The 19,966-nt window shown below is 46.2% G+C and overlaps 1 protein-coding gene across 1 annotated transcript in view; it reads right to left on the reverse strand.

Moving 5' to 3' along the window:
• Positions 1 to 1,205: 1,205 nt before the first annotated feature.
• Positions 1,206 to 19,966, reverse strand: part of socs5b (suppressor of cytokine signaling 5b) — a 46,134-nt gene continuing 27,373 nt past the window's right edge. Inside the window, exon 2 of the mRNA XM_084321111.1 lies at positions 1,206 to 3,397. Coding sequence (XP_084177237.1) covers positions 1,705 to 3,378 — 1,674 coding nt within the window. The 5' untranslated portion in view covers positions 3,379 to 3,397 and the 3' untranslated portion in view covers positions 1,206 to 1,704. The remainder of the gene's footprint in view (positions 3,398 to 19,966) is intronic.

The raw sequence follows: 19,966 nt of genomic DNA on the forward strand, positions 1-19,966 counted from the left end.
CTCTACCGGGAACTATCCAGCCTGGCCACGCGAGGACTAACGCTTCAGAGTCGTCTCTACCGGGAACTATCCAGCCTGGCCACGCGAGGACTAACGCTTCAGAGTCGTCTCTACCCGGAACTATCCAGCCTGGCCACGCGAGGACTAACGCTTCAGAGTCGTCTCTACCGGGAACTATCCAGCCTGGCCACGCGAGGACTAACGCTTCAGAGTCGTCTCTACCGGGAACTATCCAGCCTGGCCACGCGAGGACTAACGCTTCAGAGTAGTCTCTACCTGGAACTCGCAGGCTGGTCAGGCTTGTGACGCCCTCCCTTTAAATCTGGGACTCTTTACTATATGGATGGAATCCGTTATTCAGAGAAGCGTCCCTGTTCCCACCGATGACTGATGATTAGCGGCGCCAGCAACACCTACTACCCTTAGGGGGGGGGGGGGGGGGATAAATCTTGCAAACATCATAAATCCATAATGCAAGTCCATAAAGACAGCAGACGGTTAGTAAACCTGAGTACTCAATCTCAGACATGGAATATGAACTATGGGCTCCGTCCGTGTGTGTTTGTGCGTGCGTGTGTGTGTACAACTGCATGAACAGAGTTAAAGTGCCTGAGGCCAGTGAAGAACTGACAGACTGCCTTAAAAAAAATAAAAATAAAAAATACATAATGGCAGCAAGAACTGTCAAAATCTTTCCATGAGAAGTGTCCCCTGTGAGAATCAGTGCTGGTATGGGGCAGGAAGAATATCTACAAGAACAGCATGCCGAGTGTACGGGACAGTAGTACACATACTGTACCCCTGTACACATACTGTACCCCTGTACACATACTCTACCCCTGGTAGTACACATACTGTACCCCTGGTAGTACCCATACTGTACCCCTGTACACATCACTTCCTGCTGGTGTGCAGAAGCAGTAGTTCCTATGGACCAGACTCCCATTTCCCTTAAGTGCACCTGATGTACTGATCTGGTCTGAACTCCCCCGGACCCACTCAGAAGCAGTCTCCTGGTTTGGCTCATACTGCTCTCTGTATAAACAGAAGGCTAGGGATGTGATCTGTCCATGCTCTATCCACGGGACAAGCTGACTGCGTTTTTTTGTTTGTTTTCTTTTTATTTTTATTTTTATTTTTCCGAACAGCACCTTCAGACCCCCCCCCCCCCCCCCCCCCCCCCCCCTCCTCAACACACACATCTCGAACCCTCCCGGACAGGCTCTTTATCGAGCGAAAGAAACAATTATTATAGAAAGCACAAAGTGAACTATACAACGTAGCCAAACCATGTGGGGCCTAACTAGAGACTGGGGGGGGGGGCATGCAGGCAGGTCTACAGGCAGGGTGATGTTGTGGGATCAGGCAGACACTTAGCACAGAGGGGGAGAGAGGGGAACTCAAAGCGTGGACTCCGTGCGCTCTCTCACCGTCTAAAAACCTGTTCAACACTAGAACATGTGCTTGCCAGACAGCGTTATACTGAATATAATCATATGTATTTTTTCTGTGATGGAAGTAATAACTAAAACAATAAAGAGATTAGAATGAATCTTGTATAGCTCATTTCACCTAAACTCCCCTCCCCCGCCTGACAGGAAGCCACGTCGTTGTGGCCTCTCCTGACTGGCTAATCGGGAGCGTCTCAAGAAAAAGTGTCGTCCTCCTGCCACGTGCGTGCAGGCCGTGGAGGAAGCCCCCGCCCTATTTGACCTTGAGCGGCGGCTCCCTCTCCAGCCAGCGGACGCGTACTTTCTGTTTGTAGTGATATTCCTTCAGGAAGTCCTGCAGGGCCGGCGGCAGCGGCAGGGCGCCGATGCCGTCGTAAGTGGTCCAGCGGCAGATGGCGGCACGTGCCAGGTGCTGCAGGCCAAACGGGAAGGTCCGGTGGAGCGGCGCCGTGAGCAGCGGCTCGAAGAACATGCAGGCGCTGGGGTCCTTGTAGTGCTCCAGCAGGCCCGTGACCGTGGACGAGTGGAACACGCAGGGGTCGTGGGCGTCGAAGCTAAAGTTGTGGTTCCACTGCTCGATGCGCGCGTGCAGCGAGCGGTTATAGCGGCGGAAGCTGACAGAGAAGAGGTAGTCCTCCTGGGCCGAGTCGCGCAGGAGGAAGGTGCCCTCGGGCCGCCCGTCCAGCAGCGCCTCGGCCTCGTAGCGGTCCATCACGCCCCAGTAGCAGGGCAGAGACGTGATCCGCCGCAGGTCCGGAACCAGGCAGTGGATGTAGTCGATCTGGGTGTGGACCTTCCACGGCCCCGGCTGCTGCTGCCGACTCAGGTGGCCGTCGCCGGAGGCGTGCCTCTGCTTGGGCCTCCTGGCCTGCAGACAGAGGGTGGTGGAGTCCTCCTCGGAGTCACAGTCCTGGGCCCCCGGCGCCTGTCCGCTGGCCCCCGACGACGCAGTCCCCCCAGAACAGCTCGCCGCCGCGGCGGCCCGGCCGTCCCCAGAGGCCTCTCCCAAGCCGGGAGCCATTTTTGGTCCCAGTTTGTAGAGAGAGGAGCCCGGCGGCACAGAGGCCTCCAGGGTGTGGATCTGGGCGTTGGGCGGGGGGTCCACCCCCTCCTCGATGCTAAGCCTGCGCCGCTCGCGCAGACGCTCCTCCTCGTCTTCGGGAGAGGGGTGGGCCGGGTCGAAGGCGTCCAGCAGGGCGGTTGAGGAATGCGGGCTGACGGGCGCGGTGTGCTGCTTGATCAGGTGCCACTTGTGGGCCAAGTCCGAACCCGGTGGGAAGGGGCAGGTCTCCAACATGAGCTCCGTCAGGTGGATCTTCCGCTTGGCGGTGACCAGGGTCTTGGACGAGCGAGAGCACCGGCGAGGGGGCAGGGGGAGGCAAAGCCCCACCGTGTCACTTAGCCTCTGGCGCAGGGAGCGAGCGCTCAGGCTGCGTCCGGCGGACACAGAGTCTCCCATCTCCTGGATGGAGCTGACCCCATAGCGCCTGTCCCTGCGGCTCCCCCGCGACCGCCCGGACCGCCTGTCCGCCTCCAGAGAGCTCTGGGTTTTAGTGGAACATGAGTGTTTTTTCTTGCCCCCCCACGGAGCATGACGGGAGTAGGAGTCTCTCCGGGCCAGGGGAACGCCCCCCGAACCGCCCCGCACGTCCTCCGTGTCCTTGTCGATGGTGATCTCTACTATCTGCGGGATGTCCGACACGCAGTTGTGGCGCCGCCCCGCGGCCGTCACCAGGGGGAGCGGTAGGAGGCTCCTGGGACTGGAGGCCGCAGACGCCTGGGTGTCGCTTCCCTGCCCGAGGTCCACCACCACGCAGTGGACGGCGTCTGCCTCCACGCTGCTCTCGCTGGGGCCCGAGCCGTCGTTGTGGAAGAGGGTTTGGCATTTGCTCCTCAGGTTGCTCCACATCTTGCCCACTTTCTCCATCGATCGGAGACCCAAGACCCTGCGAACAACAAAAAGAGAAGACAAAATCCCATCAGATCGTAGCTCAAGAAATCTCACAAAAGCCACGGGGGCCCCCACTCATGCCTCCGCGAAGGTCGGCTCACATTTCACTGCACTGAACTACTATGAGTCTACTAATAAAGACACGGAGAGGTGAGTTAGCTCTAGTGGTAGGAAGAGCAGACGAGAGTGAGGAGTTGCCAGGCAGACGTGTAGGGACACAAGGCCATGTGGCTATAAATGAACACAGAGATGTGCTCCCAGCTGATCTGCTGGTATGTACTGTATTACAGAGCCAGTCTGGACCTGACCAAACACATTCTCTGCCACCGCAGCAGACGTGCCACCGACAACACTCCTCGGTTAACCCTTTCACTGCCACACTACAAAGGGATAACGATTTCACTGCCACACTATATAAGGTTAACCCTTTCACCACCACACTACAGACAGTTAACCTTCTGTAGTGTGGTAGTGAAATGGTTAACCAAGTGTAGCCGCTAGCCGGGTTTGACAAGGATTTGGAAGTAGTAGCAGCATCTGCTTTCTAATGATGTAATTTTTGTTTTGTTTTTTATTCCATTTATTTTTTTAGTTTTCTGCATTTTTCACCCATTCCAATTTAGTCGTTATGCCAATTCCCTTCCTGGTCATTGCGTGCATTGCCCCACTGTCGGCCTGGGGAGGGTGTAGAACTACCACATGCCTCCTCCGATACATGTGCTACTGCTTCTTTTCACCTGACAAGAGAAGAGTTTCACTGGGGGAAAGTAACGCATGCAGAGGTTCACGCTATTTCCCCCAGATCCCCTCCCTACTGAACAGGCGCCCCGACCGACCATTTGCAGTTTACAATGACCAGGACCCATACCCCACCAGCACCCGCTAACACTGCCAATTGTGTTAGTAGGGACAACTGACCAAGCCGGAGGTACCGCTGACAGCTGGATTAGATCCCAGAGTCTCTGCGTGGTAGGCGAGTGCTTAGTCCACTGCGCTACCCAGCCGCACCTATTATGTAATTTGTTACAGCGTGCGAAGCAGCCAGAGGTACAAAGAAAACCTCAGAAGGATTCCACAACACACTGGTCGTTCACACAGCGTATATCCTTCCCGTTCCAACTCGTGGTTATTGGACTTTGCATCTTAGTGGGGAGTTCTCAACTCTTCAACCAGTATTGACCATATTCACATGGCAGCCATTTTGCCCTTATGTCATGCTCAGGTTGGGTTCCAAATCTGGGAAATGTCCCACTTCCTCCCACGCTTCCTCTGATAAATGTGGCCACTCCCCTTACAGGCTAAAACTAGCTGTGCTACCACCTGGCTTAACACTGACCTGCCTGCTGTGGAACCAGCCTCTCAATATTGATAAAGATAGGATATCATGGATTTGCACAGTCAGCTGTGACAGATAAGAGGCCGGGGATGCACAGAAGGCCAAGTCTTCAGCACGTGACTCATTAGGGTTGATATCCAAGGCCTGTCCCAACCCCTCAGAGCAGCAAATCACTAACCAAAGTCATAGCGTACAGACCAGGCCCCGTTTGGATGAATTCTCATCACTGACTCGATTTGTACGCAAGTCATCTCACTGAAGCCGGCAGCATGATAAGGACAAAATATCATATTGCAACTACTTTGACAGCTTTTGTTAATATAGCCACATTTTTCAAAGCTGCCTCGTTTACAGTTTGATATGGCCTCTCAAAAAGGGTAGATTTGTGGGACGTCAGCCAGTATATGTCCCACTGAATCTCCTCACATTGTATTGTATTCTTGTCTTGAGGGAAGAATGCTTGCGAGACAAAATTAGTTAGTACCTCAGTGCTTGCCTGCATTAGGGATGGGACTTTCTAGCAAAAGTGCTATTCGAAAATCGATGGTTCTTAACACCGAATATTCGATTCAGTTAAAATGTTCAGTTTCAGTTCAATTCAGTTATTCTTTTTAATAGAATGGATAATTAAAATCAAAGGGTATTGCACATAAATAGGCACTTCAAAATCTGAAGTTCAGATAATCCTTCAGAACGTTGATCGGCTCAGCTGACCGACAAATACAATAAATAAAAATTACACCATTCACCATCGTAGCCTATACAGGGCTCTACAGTGAGACCATATTGCTCGCATATGCCCCTAAAAATATGTGCGTGCGAACATGCAAAATCAAGTACTCACACGGCGTGCGAGTGGGGCCAGCGAGTGCAGAGTACAGCCTCTCATTTGTCCTTTTTTTTTCTCCGCTGCGAGAATCGTTAAAAAACTACAAGTCCCACAGTTCACAGCCGCATAAACGTTCCAATCACAGTAGTTTCCTGTGGTCACGCGACTGGAAACCGAAAGTAATGATCAGCGTCACTGTCTGAGTCAAACAATAATACAGCCACGTCGAAGCCCATTCATTTTTATTTTGCGCGAAAGATACCGGAGAATGAGAAGTCAGGCGAGGCAGCTCATGTTACAGAGGTGATGGTTAACGTTAATGTTAACCAAGATACTGACGCTAGCCAGCATGCTAGCGAAGTTGGCCAAGCTAGCGAGGCTACACCCACTGTAGCACCCAATGTAGCCACTGTAGCTAGCGAAGCTACACCCACTGGAGCCGGAGGGAAGACATACAAATTTAACGTGAATTGGCTAAACATTTCCCCATGGCTAGAGTTCGAAAACAATGTCATGTTTTGTAAATATTGCAAAGTAGGATCGATGCATTGCGATGCATTGTTACACCCCTACAACTGGCCCACTGTGTATGTGTGTACAGCTAACTTGGCTAGCGTTATCAACCGCAGAGGTGGGCAATGGGTCCAGCTGTAACGCCGGACGGCCAGAGTGCAAGCGGTGTGGCAATAGGGTCCAGCTGCAGCGCCGGTCGGCCAGAGTGCAATGGTGTGACGTCGTAATTGGCAGAATCGACTGTCAATCAATGGTCTACCTGACACGCAAACTACTGTACTGGAGGTGAACAGTATTTCAATAGGCAACCCTGAAAGGATTATTTTTCTAAAAGAGCAACACTAGCTCCCCTCTCTACTGATGGCCCTGGTTGTAAAGCCAGTGTCTCCTTTTTGTTCAATATCACTGCCTTTCTTATTAGGCCTAGTTGTTGGCTACAACTTTGCCATAGTAGGCATTAATCACTTAATTAATAGTTCAAATGTCTGTCCCATTCCCGTTTGCACACGCAGATGATACACACACACGCACACAGTGGGCCAGTGACTTTGGTGGTATGTGCTATTGCACAGATGTGTCCCGTTCCCGTTTGCACATGCACGCACAGTACAAATATACATTTATTAAAAAAAAAAAAAAAAAAAAAAAAAAACTCTGTTACTTGACATATTTTCACTGTGCTCCTAAATATTTTTGGGTGCTCCTAAATTTCTTTGTGTGCTCCTAAATTTTTTCATTTAGGAGCACCTGTGCCCCTAGTGAAAAAGGTTAGCGTAGAGCCCTGCTATAATAACAGCATTGCATCGGCCTATCAACCGGTTTTAATAAACAAACAGAAACAGTAGCATGTGCATCTTTTAGATCAATTAGGCTATGAGAATTAGGCTGCCTCTAAATATAAAAAGGAATTAAATAAGAATGGTTTGCTTCAATAAAAAATTAAAAGTATCGACATGAAAATCGAATGTGGAGACTGGCATGCCATTGACTATTCGAACATTTTAATATTCTATCCCATCTAGGGATGGGTACCGTTCACATTTGAACCGATACCGGTACCCAACGGTACCTTTTTTCGGTACTTTAGTCTCTAAAAATGTAATCTACCTTACCTAAATAAATAAATGTATTATTATTACTTTATTATTTACATCTTACTGATGTAAAGCACTTTGAACTGCAATCCCCTGTATGAAAGGTGCTATACAAATAAAGTTATTATTATTTATTTAGAACAACATATATACACACAGTCAGTCACACACATATCAAATTATTCTTTTCATCAGCTCTCGGCGTTGCTTCCAGCTTGGCTGGTCGTTCATACTAATACAATTGGCAGTATTAGGGGGTGGGAAAGCCGGTGGGTGGGGATCGGACGTTGTGGACAGCGACTCCTACAGATCGGTTGGTGCGTCTGTACAGCAGAATCAGGAAGTATCAGGGGCAGTGTGAGCCTCCCATGCGTTACTCCTCGCCACTGAGAGATCGCGCTGTGCAGGTGAAAAGATGCGACGGCTGCCTCCTCGTGTACCGGAGGGGACACGTGATTAGGGGTGCACCGATATGAAAATTGGCCACCGATACCGATACCGATTGTTCAACTAACACAATCGGCCGATACCGATAATTGTGGCAAAAAATAAGTATTTTTAATTTTTTTTAATATTTTTTTTAATATTTTTTTTAATATTTTCTTTTTATTTTTTTAATGAAACTACTGTATATTTGTATGTGTGTTTGTATTTGTAGGCCTCTTTACTTACTTAAAAAAGGAAACATCAAGAAATATGTTTATGGTATCACTGATCCCTCTCCCAGTATCGTCTGGCGGCCTGCAGAGGGATACTATTTTCTCAACCAGAGCTTTCAACCAATGCAATGGAACCATTCTGGCGGCCTGCAGCGGGATACTATTCTCTCAACCAGAGCTTTCAACCAATGCAATGGAACCATTTTGATTGACAGTCGATTCGGCCAATTACGCCACACCGCTAGCACCCACCTCCTGCTTACCACCAAGCGTTTATTAATTTTTCTACTTCGGGGCATGCCGCCATTGATCTGCTTGCAAGAATGCGAGTCAAACTCAGAACCACAACAAGCTAATACGTTAGCTGCCCGGCAGTGCCCGCCGACCAGCGCGCTCCACAGGATGGCCAAACGAGACACAATGATTTTACTGCAACAAATGTTATAATAAAACAAAGCCTTTCTATACATTTGTCTGGTTGAAAACTTTATTAACAGATTGCAGAATGCAGGGCTGTACGTTAACTTTTTTTGCACATAGCACTGGTGCTACAGAGGTTGATAGTTTTGTAGCACAGGCCAAAATCTTGTAGCACAAGTATAAAACTTGTTATATTTGTAACAGTCACAAATGTGCCTATTGTATTTGTGTTATTTAGTTGCAGTGCCATGTTTGGCTGTCATTTAGTATATCGCCATGTGTTATTATTACTATGATACTCTCATATGCTATTTTCAATTAATATCATAAACAACATAAGGAATATTAGCATAATTTTGAGTGGACTGAAGGAATGAGTCAGCGTTAATAGTTTTAAATGCAAATAATTTATTGAAACATAGAAGTGGGGTCGGTTGGGACACACACACACACACACACAATGGGGGACCCTGATGTAAACAAGACAAACGTCTTTCTCAGGTCTGCATCCCCTTAACAATTGTGTGTATTGAGCCATACTGTACTGTACCCATTCTGCAATCTGTTAAATAAAGTTCTCATTCATTCATTCACACACACTGTTTCAACTCACCACCCCCGCATCATATTGTAGTCTAGTCTGTCTTCAAACTTCCACTCCTCTCGAAACTTGTTTATTTGAATATCAACATTATCTGTCCATCCTCAGTTTACTATAATATACTCCTGTCCTGACTAGTGACTTCATCATCTTTCCAAACGCACGCACGCACACACACACAGGGAAGGGGAGAGAGTGCCCCCCCATTTCCCTTTCCACACTGTGTCTGCTGGCTCTGCCTGTGATCAGGATTAGCTTGTTAGCTTGCTAACGTTGTAGTGATTGTAATGGTACATAAACGTTAATTTCGGGCGATGTGCGCATAAAGGAATGGCGACGGTGCAAAGCATGTAGATGCATTTGACCCGTTGCGAGAAGAAAAAAACACCACGGACTTATTTCGGGACGTGTAGGCGCACTGCTGTGTTAAGGCAGCAACCGACCAACGCGCTGCTCTGCTTGCAGAAGGCGCACGGATAGGGCGGATATGACTCGTCGAGTTGTCACAAGAGTTTTTTCAAAATAAGATTATCATATGCACCTGAACGTTGCTAGCTTTCGGAGCCTAGCTGGAGCTGCGCGTGGGCAGAAATGAGACCCGCTACAGGATTTTCAAAATAAGAGTATCTATATGAACCGAATCCCTATCGCACCAGTGCTACTGAAGTAAATCCATCCATCGCACAGACCGCTGTTGCTGTAGCACGTGCGAGATATATGTCGCACTGTACAGGCCTGCAGAATGTGTAGTTGGGTACGGAATGAGCAACGGAATGTAACCGAGCTATGCACGGCTTGCTTGCTATCTTCGGGTAAATACTATGCTGATGTAATTGAACGTGTAACTAACTATAATAACGTTAATGCCACAAAACGAATGTTTGTGTCATTTTAACAGCAGATACTTTCTTAAATGCCATCCTCCCGACAGAGCGGTGTTGATGGGGAGCTCTGATGGATTCGCTTGGTTGTGTTATTACTATGCATTGAACAGCTAACCGAAAGCTAGGGTTAACTATGTTAAAGGTTTAGCCATAACGTTACGTTGGCTAAAGTTGGGGCTATTCTTAATCCAGTAATAATGGCTGCAGACCTGCAAGCAAAGTACAGCAAGTTGGCAAAGGAGTATTCCAACGTAAATCACATTTTCACCAGTAACGTTAGTCTTCTGCCTCCCGGCTATGAACGGACTCGGAGTAATGCCTTGCTGCTATGGGTAATAATAATATGCTGATGTTATTGTCCGTGTAACACTAACTATATAACGTTAATGCCACAAAACGAATGCCTTGTTAATCATAAATAGTAACTTTGATGCAGTAGCTTGTGTGTGTGTGGGGGGGACGGCGGGCGTTGTGCAGGTGGGTCGCGAGTGAACTTTTTTTTTTTTTGCCTTTTGACGCTACACAAATGGATGGTTAGTTATCGGCGACTGCTATCGGCACATTTGAGCTTATCGGCCGATAGGCCGATAGCAGTCAACAAGGCACTTATCGGCCGATACCGATACCCGACCGATATATCGGTGCACCCCTACACGTGATGCAAGGCTTCGTCCACATTGCAGCCGACCAGTGGGAGGCATGCATGGTCTAGCAATGTTCGAGACAGGGGAGGGAAGAATTGGATAATATGAAATTGGGATGGGAGAAAAATTGAAAAATGGGGAGAAAAAGTAACGTCACGGTGACCAAATGCGTCCACAGTTTTATAGGATTCTATCTCATTTTCATAACAATAGCTAATATAACTTACCCTGCGCCGTTTTCATTGAGGTTTCTTACAAATTAACAATGTTTTATTTGTCCTTTATATGCAGATAACATTCAAATCTTAAATTGTACCATTATGTTCCCGTTTAGACAACTAACATAATGCTAATGATGCACTTTTGTTAAGATAATTGGGTGACCATTCTCGATCACTGTACTCAGGTGGGTCCCATTAATAGTTTAACGCTGTTCAGATCGCATCAAATAATAGACGCGTCCCAGTGACCTGTGATAAAGGTCTTTGGAATTGTATTAATTTTGTAGTTTTCACATTTTCACCTTTTAATTTTAAACCAATGCTGCCATCTGTTATCATTGTTATAGCATAGCAAACCAGAACCTACTGAGCTGGGACAATCTTGTCAAATTCAAAGATGCCTGCCTTACCTATAAAATCCTACATGGCTTGGCTCCTCCCCCCCTCTGTACTTTCATAAAACAGAAAGCATATGCTGATAGATATACCAGGTCTGTAGTCAGAGGGGACTGTGTAGTCCCAAACAGGAGGTCTGCTTTTAGTCAGACAGCCTTTTCCGTGAGAGCAGCCCACACCTGGAACAGTCTGCCAACACGGCTCAGGGAGTATCAAAGTTACATCTCATTTAAAACTAACTTAAAATCATGGTTGAGAGATGGTCAAGTGTGCGACCATTTTAACTGAGGGGTTGTATTTTGGTGTATTTATTTGTATGTATTTTAGTGTATTGTAACCTATACTGATTCCTACTGTGTTTTAATTACTGTACTATGTTTTTTAACTGAGGGGTTGTATTTTAATGTATTTGTTTGTATGTATTTTAGTGTATTGTGGCCTATACTGATTCCTACTGTGTTTTAATTATTGTACTATGTTTTAATTATTGTTGTGCTCATGTCACCTGCCCCAGAGACTACAGTTGAAAATTAGCCAACTTGGCTAAACTGGCATATTTACAGTCAAATGTTCCTTAATATGCACTGTCTCTGTATTTTAAACCAATAAATACAAAAAAATAAATACAAAAAATCTACTGACAACAGAAAGTGTTGTGTAAGTTATAGTATAACGTCAACTTGAGACCTGCACTTCCGTAAACACCGTTGCCCAAAACACATTCTAGAGATTCCCACTTTTTACTGGTACATAGGTTCATATCTAATAGTCTTTAGATGACTAAATATAGATGAATACTCATGAAATTTGATATATATATTCTAAAATAAGTATAATTTCACCTCATCTACCTGTCGACATGAAATTCCCAAACGCTGACGATAAAAAAGCCTGGATGTCACGCAAAATGGGGCGTGACCGCATTTGGTCCCAGACAATAAGAGTGACTGAGGCCCCGTTTAGACGAGCGTTTTGTGAACAGAAACCGCAAAAGTCATCTTGCGGTTTCACTTTTAATTTTACGTTTAGACGAGCGTTTTGGAGTGGAATTCTCCGTGCAGACGACGCTGTAACGACGGAGACCCGCTGTCACACGATTGGCGCATATGTCACATGACGTGCTGTGAAGACCCGCCCTACTCTGCCTCTGATTCGCAGACTGTGGATGGGGAATGTGATTGCACCAAAGCAGAGTCACTCACAGACAGTGGGTCCACTCACGCCGCGGCGGGACAGATTCTTGTGTATTTAACCCTTTCACTGCCACACGACAGCCGGTTGTGTGATAGTAAAGGGGTAACCTTCTGTCGTGTGGCAGTGAAAGGGTTAAAAGTACTGCCAATGTAGCCTTCAGGTGATCTCCGTTGATATAAGTCAGACATACTTGCTTTGTTTACGTCTCGGCTACTGGCGCATACCTGCTACCTGTGACGTAAGCAGTACGCGCGACCAGAGCCGTGACAAACCTTTCGTCATCGTTTTAACAGATTTATACGGTTTGACAGTTTAGACGAAAGCGCAAAGCTTTTGCGTTTCTAGGAATTCCACCCTGGAAGGTAGTCTCACTTTTTTGCGGTTTCACCCCGTAAAAACGCCGTTTCCGTATAAACGAAAGGCACATCCGTAAAAATATTTTTGCGGATTCACCTGCTAGCGTTTCCGTCTAAACGGGGCCTGAGATTGGTCTACGTTCCGTTAGATCAAATTTTTTTTTAAATTCTTTTCATATGTATTATCTGCAAGACAGCGCCAACATGCAACCTCAACTGCAAGCAGCAGTGTCTCTGTCACTCTGCATGTCGACTGCTCCACTGTCTGTCAACTGAACTCTGCTTTGGTCCAATCACATTCCCCCACCCACAGTCTGCGAGTCAGAGGCAGAGTTGGGCGGGTCTCCACGACACGTTTGGTTATCTCTCACCCGGGGCCGTGCAGAGCATGCACTGCTATAATGAATCTTTTTAGAAGGCTCTGGGCAGTGTAACGCATAATTATGTTTATTATATATCTCTATGGTGTAGCGTATGTTAGCGGGCCTCCGTCATCTTACTACACTTAGTAAGTAAAGTAACTTACTGTCATGCTTGCTTTCACACACACACACCACACACAGTGCCAACGCTTGGTTTTCACAAGCTGAACCGCTTAACGTGTGGTTTCGTTTTAGCTGTAAACGAAATAAATAAATAAATAACCGAAAATTGGCACCGTTGGATCTCACGTGAATCGATACTCGGTAGTACCGATGTGTTTCGGTAGGTACCTTTAAAAGTACCGAATTCGGTACAATCCCTAGCCTGCATTATAAAAAACATCCCATATTGCAGTCATTGTGATATATACAGCAGGGTTTCCGTTGTCCGGTAATTACCGTTTTTTTCCCCGGGGAAATCTGTTGAAGTCCGACATATTTAAATATCTCCGGTAGGGGTGGACGGTATAAACGGTATACGGTATAAACGGTATGAATTTGCTCTACGGTATGGATTTTGACTATACCGTCTAAACCGGTAGTGCAGCTCTAAAATACCAATGACGTCATGTAACCACAGCGCGACTATTTCACTCGCATTTGCCCCTAAAAATAGATAGAATTAGTCATAGATAATAGATATGTGCGAACTGGAAAAAGTTATTTAGGAGGCTTCGCGCAGTGGGCGTGCCAGCCCCTACCGCACGCATGTAAACACGGATCTAGTAGTCTAGTGGGACGGGACACGGGAGCTCAGCTGTCGGCGGCGTCTCCCTGAGCTAACGTTAGCTTATCTACCGTTACAAAATGACCCAGTCAACTATTCACTTTTAGTTTAATACATGATGAGGCATTGTCTAACCGAACGGTATCTAGTCGGCCAGCTACCGATAGCTCCTGACATCAACAAACGCTCCACAAAGTCTAGTAGAGAGAGACGTGTGTGTGCTACCTGTTAGCCGTTAGCTCACGTTAACGCGAGTTAGTTCACCGTTCAAAACGAAATGTCCCATTGAACTAAATAATTCACTGAGGCGTTGTATTAACGTTATATATCCGGCTTAGCCGGATAGCTCCTGATATCAATGTCTTATAACACTGATTCGATGCGTATTCGAGCTGAGGGCTTGCTAACGTTATTCCAATATAATAGGGTCCAGGTGCAGCACCGGAGAATCCTGGCCGTAGCTCTGCTCGAGGCTACTGAGTATAGGTCCAGGTGCAGCTCCGGGGAAACCTGGCCGTAGCTGGAGGCTACTAGAGTACACACAGACAGTGGAGCTTGTTGCGTGGTGGCGATGTCTCGCAGATAATACAAGTACAAGTCTAATTATATAATATATATATTTTATAAAAAAAAAAAAAAAAAATTATATAAAATAAAATTTTGTTTTTATCAAAAACGATTATACCGTGATATATACCGTTACCGTCTATGCTTCAAATTATACCGTGATATAAATTTTAGACCATACCGTCCACCCCTAATCTCCGGTCATAATGTCCTGTGAAAATAATTCCCTCTAAGCACAATTTGAATTGTATTAAAATAGTTACATTTGTTTCATTGTTGCTTCACCAAGCAGGTATAATAATGACAACGATGTGTAATGTGTGTCATTATTATCAGCGCACAGCAAGTTTCAATTTCAGTTCCTGGCATTTTTAACCAGTGGAGAAAGGTAAGAGAGATTTCCCTATCATTTTTCGTATATGAATTATTCAACCTACGTTAATAAAACATACCTGGTGATCAACTACAGTTTGCTGTGAACATTATGATATGTGTGTAGTGTTCTGATAACGACTATTGGTGAAGCGATGTCGAGATTAATTTGAGTTAGGCAGCGGGAGCTTGATACTGGATTTGCGAGAAGCATGCAACTGCAGAGCCGCAGAGCTGACAGTTGTGCCCGCACAGTGCAATACTCCAATTCAGCTATTCGCAATTTAGCTGTTGGGTGGGGGGCGCTGCTGAGCGGTCCCCAGACCGGACCTGAAAGCGCCGCTGGCTCTGCAGTTGCATACTATTGGTATGTTCGTCGTTGGGACGGAGGCGGAGATATAATAGTCATCACGCAACGTTTATATTTCACGATAATGTTGCTGTCTCTCTCTGCCAAATTTCTCAGTTCTTCGCTTGATATAATTAATACTTCTTTTTCTTTCGGCTTTTCCCGTCAGGGGTCGCCACAGCGGATCATCCGTTTCCATCCGTTTGTCATCTGCGTCGTCCTCCGTCACTCCCACTGCCTGCATGTCCTCCTTCACTGTGTCCATAAACCTCCTCTTGGGCCTTCCCCTCCTCCTCTTTCCTGGCAGCTCCATCTCCAGCATCCTCCTCCCGATATACCCCACCTCCCTCCTCCGCACATGTCCAAACCATCTCAGTCTTGCTTCTCTCACTTTCTGCCCGAACTGCTCAACATGGGCCGTTCCTCTGATGTAGACATTTTCGATTTTGTCCAACCTTGTTACTAGTACTCCCAGAGAGAACCTTAACATCTTCATCTCTGCCACCTCCAGCTCCGCTACCTGCTTGTTGGTCAGCGCCACTGTTTCTAGACCATACAGCATAGCTGGTCTCACTACCGTGCTGTAGACCTTTCCCTTTACTCTTGCTGGTACCCTTCTATCGCAGATCACCCCTGTCATCCTTCTCCACCCGCACCACCCGGCCTGCACTCTCTTCTTCACCTCCCTACCACAGTCCCCATTACTTTGGACTGTTGACCCCAAGTACTTAAACTCGTCCACTTTTGGTACCTCTACTCCTTGCATCATCACCACCCCTCAGTCTTCCTTCCCGTTCACACACATATACTCGGTCTTGCTTCTGCTCACCCTCATCCCCCTTCTCTCCAGGGCATGCCTCCACTTCTCCAGGTTCTCTTCCACCTGCTCCCTGCTCTCACTACAGATTGCGATGTCATCTGCGAACATCATGGTCCACGGGGACTCCTGCCTGACCTCGTCTGTCAGCCTGTCCATCACTACTGCAAATAAGAAAGGACTGAGGGCCGACCCTTGGTGCAATCCTACCCCGACCTTGAACCCTTCCGTCACTCCCACTGCACCTCACCACAGTCGCACTGCCCTCATACATGTCCTGTACTACCCTCACAAACTTTTCAGCTACTCCTGACTTTCTCATACAGTACCACACCTCCTCTCTTGGTACCCTGTAATACGCCTTCTCTAGGTCTACAAAGACGCAATGCAGCTCCTTCTGGCCTTCTCTATACTTCTCAATTAACATTCTAAGGGCGAACAATGCGTCTGTCGTGCTTTTCCCTGGCATGAACCCATACTGCTGCTCACTAATCCTCACCTCTCCTCTCCTCTTAACCTAGCCTCCACTATCCTTTCCCATAGCTTCATGCTGTGGCTGATCAGCTTTATTCCCCTGTAGTTGCTGCAACTCTGTTGCAACCCTTATTCTTAAAAATCGGCACTAGCACACTTTGCCTCCACTCCTCTGGCATTTTCGTTTTCCAAGATGTTGTTGAACAATCTTGTTAGAAAAACCACTGCCATCTCGCCTAGGCATCTCCAGGCCTCCGCTGGTATGTCATCTGGGCCTACCGCCTTCCCACTCTTCATCCCAAAGCTGCCCTCACTTCCTCCTTACTGATCTGTTGCACTTCCTGGTTCACTGCCTCCACACTGTCCATCCTCCTCTCCCTCTCATTTTCCTCATTCATCAGCTCTTCAAAGTACTCCTTCCACCTTCTCACCACACTGTCCTCGCTGGTCAGCACCTTGCCCTCCTTATCCTTTATCACTCTGACCTGCTGTATATCCTTCCCTGCATGGTTCCTCTGCCTAGCCAGCCTATATAGGTCCTTTTCTCCTTCCTTGGTGTCCAACCTCTCATACAGCTTGATATAATTAATACAAATGTCCAATATAACGGAATTCGTTAGCTCAGAAAAATGTGATTATAACAGACTGCTGTTTAATCATGTCGGGCGACTGCCCATAGACTATTTGATTTCAAGTCTGCAGCAGCACGGAGTCTCGAGGGACTTATTTTATTTGGAATATAATTAGGGATGCACGATAATTATCGGGCCGATATCAGCAATTATGACGTCATCCCGATAAACTCGATAACGTTATTGATAGCTCCGATAACATATAATAAATGTTTTGGTTAAAAGAAATCCGGTGTGGGTGGATTTGGATGAAGGGCGCTTGTTTTTATTATAGCCTCCTCCCGTTTTGCCAGTACTGTGGTAAAACTGATAGCGTGTGGTTTAGGAACAGGGAGTTTTTCACAAATCCAGCGCTCCCTTTCATGGCTGTGACGTAGTCACGTTACATTCGGAGACAGACAGTCGATCTGCCAATTACGTCCCACGGCTTGCACCCACCTCTTCTTCTTACCACCAATCAGAAGCTCTCGTTCGTTTACCTCCGGATTGTCAGCCATTACTCTACTCGGAGCTAACGTTATCTCCCCGCCAGCCACATTGACAAGTACCAGCGCTTATACATTACTGGCAAATGTCTTGTTGCACTTGTGGCAACGAGCGTTGTCAGCATCAACTTTAGTAAAATAGACAGAGACTTTTGAACATTTCGTTCTGTCCGCCATTATGAGAGCAGAGCTGTCTGTAGCCTACTCGGCAGCGCAGCACCAGTGTCTGTGTGTGTGTGTGTGAGTGAGTGAGTGAGTGAGTGAGTGTGTGTGTGGGAGGGGAAGAGAGAGCACAGCAGGCAGAGAGCACAGAGCTCCCCGCGCAGACAACTGCCAACAAGATTAGTTTGCGACGTTTAAATTCCTCAAAAAAAAACTCCATAATTTCTCGAGTACCGATAGCAGTACCGATGACGTCGGAGCTTATAAATACTAAAAAAAAATATATATATATATATATATATATATATATATATACAGTTAAAAAAAATATTATAATACAATAAATATCGGTTATCGGTATCGGCTTGAGGAGCATAAAGTTATCGGTATCGGTGTCAAAAAAATCAATATTGTGCATCCCTAAATATAATGACTGTATACGCAAAAGTAGCCTAGTTTTAAGTTAAAATATTATAAATCTACATGCCTTGAGGATGTCATTCTTTATATAGCCTGCCTATCAATTGTTTTTAAGCTCAATAAACTCTGACCGGAATTTCTCTCATTTGTCCGGGAGATTGAAATCTTGCAGGACACAGAGACCGGCAACAATTTTTTCTAACTGAAACCCTGATATACAGCATGCTTTAAAGTTTCAATATAAATAATTGATAATGTTCAGTCCTAGGTTTCACCATGAAGCCGTGACATGAACAGGATTCCCACGCTTGCCTTGACATTTTTTTCCATGCTACCTCCTGATTTTCCAGGTACCATATTAAGTGATGATCTATAGGCCCCTGAAGCTTTCCGCCCCCATCCGCGCCCCCCTCCCCTCACACACACAACCACCTAGGGCAGGGTTGGGCAATTCATTTTTACAAGGGGCCACATGAGAAACCTGAACTGTGTTGGAGGGCCAAACCAATGATAACTTGAACTTAATTCTGCTCAATATTCATCATCTCCTATTGTAAAAATTTACAGCGGGCCGGACACGGACGGCCAAAGGGCCGGAAGTGGCCCGTGGGCCGTAATTGCCCAGGTCTGCCCTAGGGCCTAGGACACCAGACTACTGACTAGGGGTGGGACGATACATCGATCCAGATCGATACATCGATGTAATTATCAACAATCGAATCGGATCGATGCGATGTAATAAGATCGATTCATATCGATACTCTTATTTTGAAAATCCTGTGGCGAGTCTCATATCTGCCCAAGAACAACAGCAGTAGCTCCGTGTGTGTAGATGTTACAGCATAGCATTCTCCCTTTCTGTGTGTGTGTGTGTGTGCGCGCGTCTTTGGAAAGACAAGATGAGGTCAGAGGAGTTTGATGTTTAAATGTTATTTAAACATAAACAATATAATACATAATAAATGTAGGCCTATACATGATCATGCAACATCAACAAATTGTTGTAGGAACGGTTTGGGAGAGGGAGGTTGTGAGTTTTGAGTTCCAAAAAATGTAGCTTAAAGTTTAAAGCTCAATATATAAAAACGTGGCACTTTACAGTGAACAGGAGGTCTATTTGTATTAAAAACAATAGATTGATTTTCCTTTAAATGTCTGGAAGAGCTCAAAAATACAAATGTCAAATGATATTTTCATTACCTTTTTTTTGTTGATCTAAATGTTACCGATTGTGTTAAATGGGCATATGATATCATCTCATATCGATCGCAGGCACCTGAATCTAATCGTATCGTATTGTATCGTGAGAGACTTTGTGATATCGGCAAATATCGTATCGTTGTCCAAAGAATCGATATCATATCGTATCATGATGAAACTGGTGATTCCCACCCTAGTTGATTTTAAAGATGTGCCAGTCAAGTCTACATTGTAAATGCTTAGAGATTATGTCTTATTGATAATATCAATGCATGAAATAATGCAACAATCTGTAGATGAACAATAATTTATTGAACTGGAACTTTGAAACACATGAGCACTGGGATTGATATATGTTCTCTCTTCCACTCCTCTCCCATCTCATCCTGTCCTCTTCTCTCCACACCTCCCCTCATGTCCGCTCCCATCTTCTCTTCCTACTCTTCTCAACTCCTCTCCACTCTTCTCCCTTTTCCTCTGTCATCCTCTACTCTGTTCTCCTCCTCTTCTTCTCCTCCTCCTCCTCTTTCATCTTCGCCCCTCTTCTCTTCCTCCTCCCTCTTTCCTTTATTATTAGTCTTATTAGATTATGAGTCTTACGTAGAAGGGTATGCCTACTCTTACTCTGTAAAATCTTTTGTAAATCAAACTAATGAACCTAAAAGGGAAAACATAAGGCTGGTTCCCGTGGTTCCTCAGTACAGCAACCCCACTAGTAAGCTAGCTTAACAGTATAGTTGTATAGAATCAGTCTAGGCATGATCAATGATTTTTCAAAAATGTCTCACCC

The sequence above is a fragment of the Notolepis coatsorum genome (assembly GCF_963971535.1).
Source record: "Notolepis coatsorum genome assembly, chromosome: 9".
Taxonomy (NCBI): Eukaryota; Metazoa; Chordata; class Actinopteri; order Aulopiformes; family Paralepididae; genus Notolepis; species Notolepis coatsorum.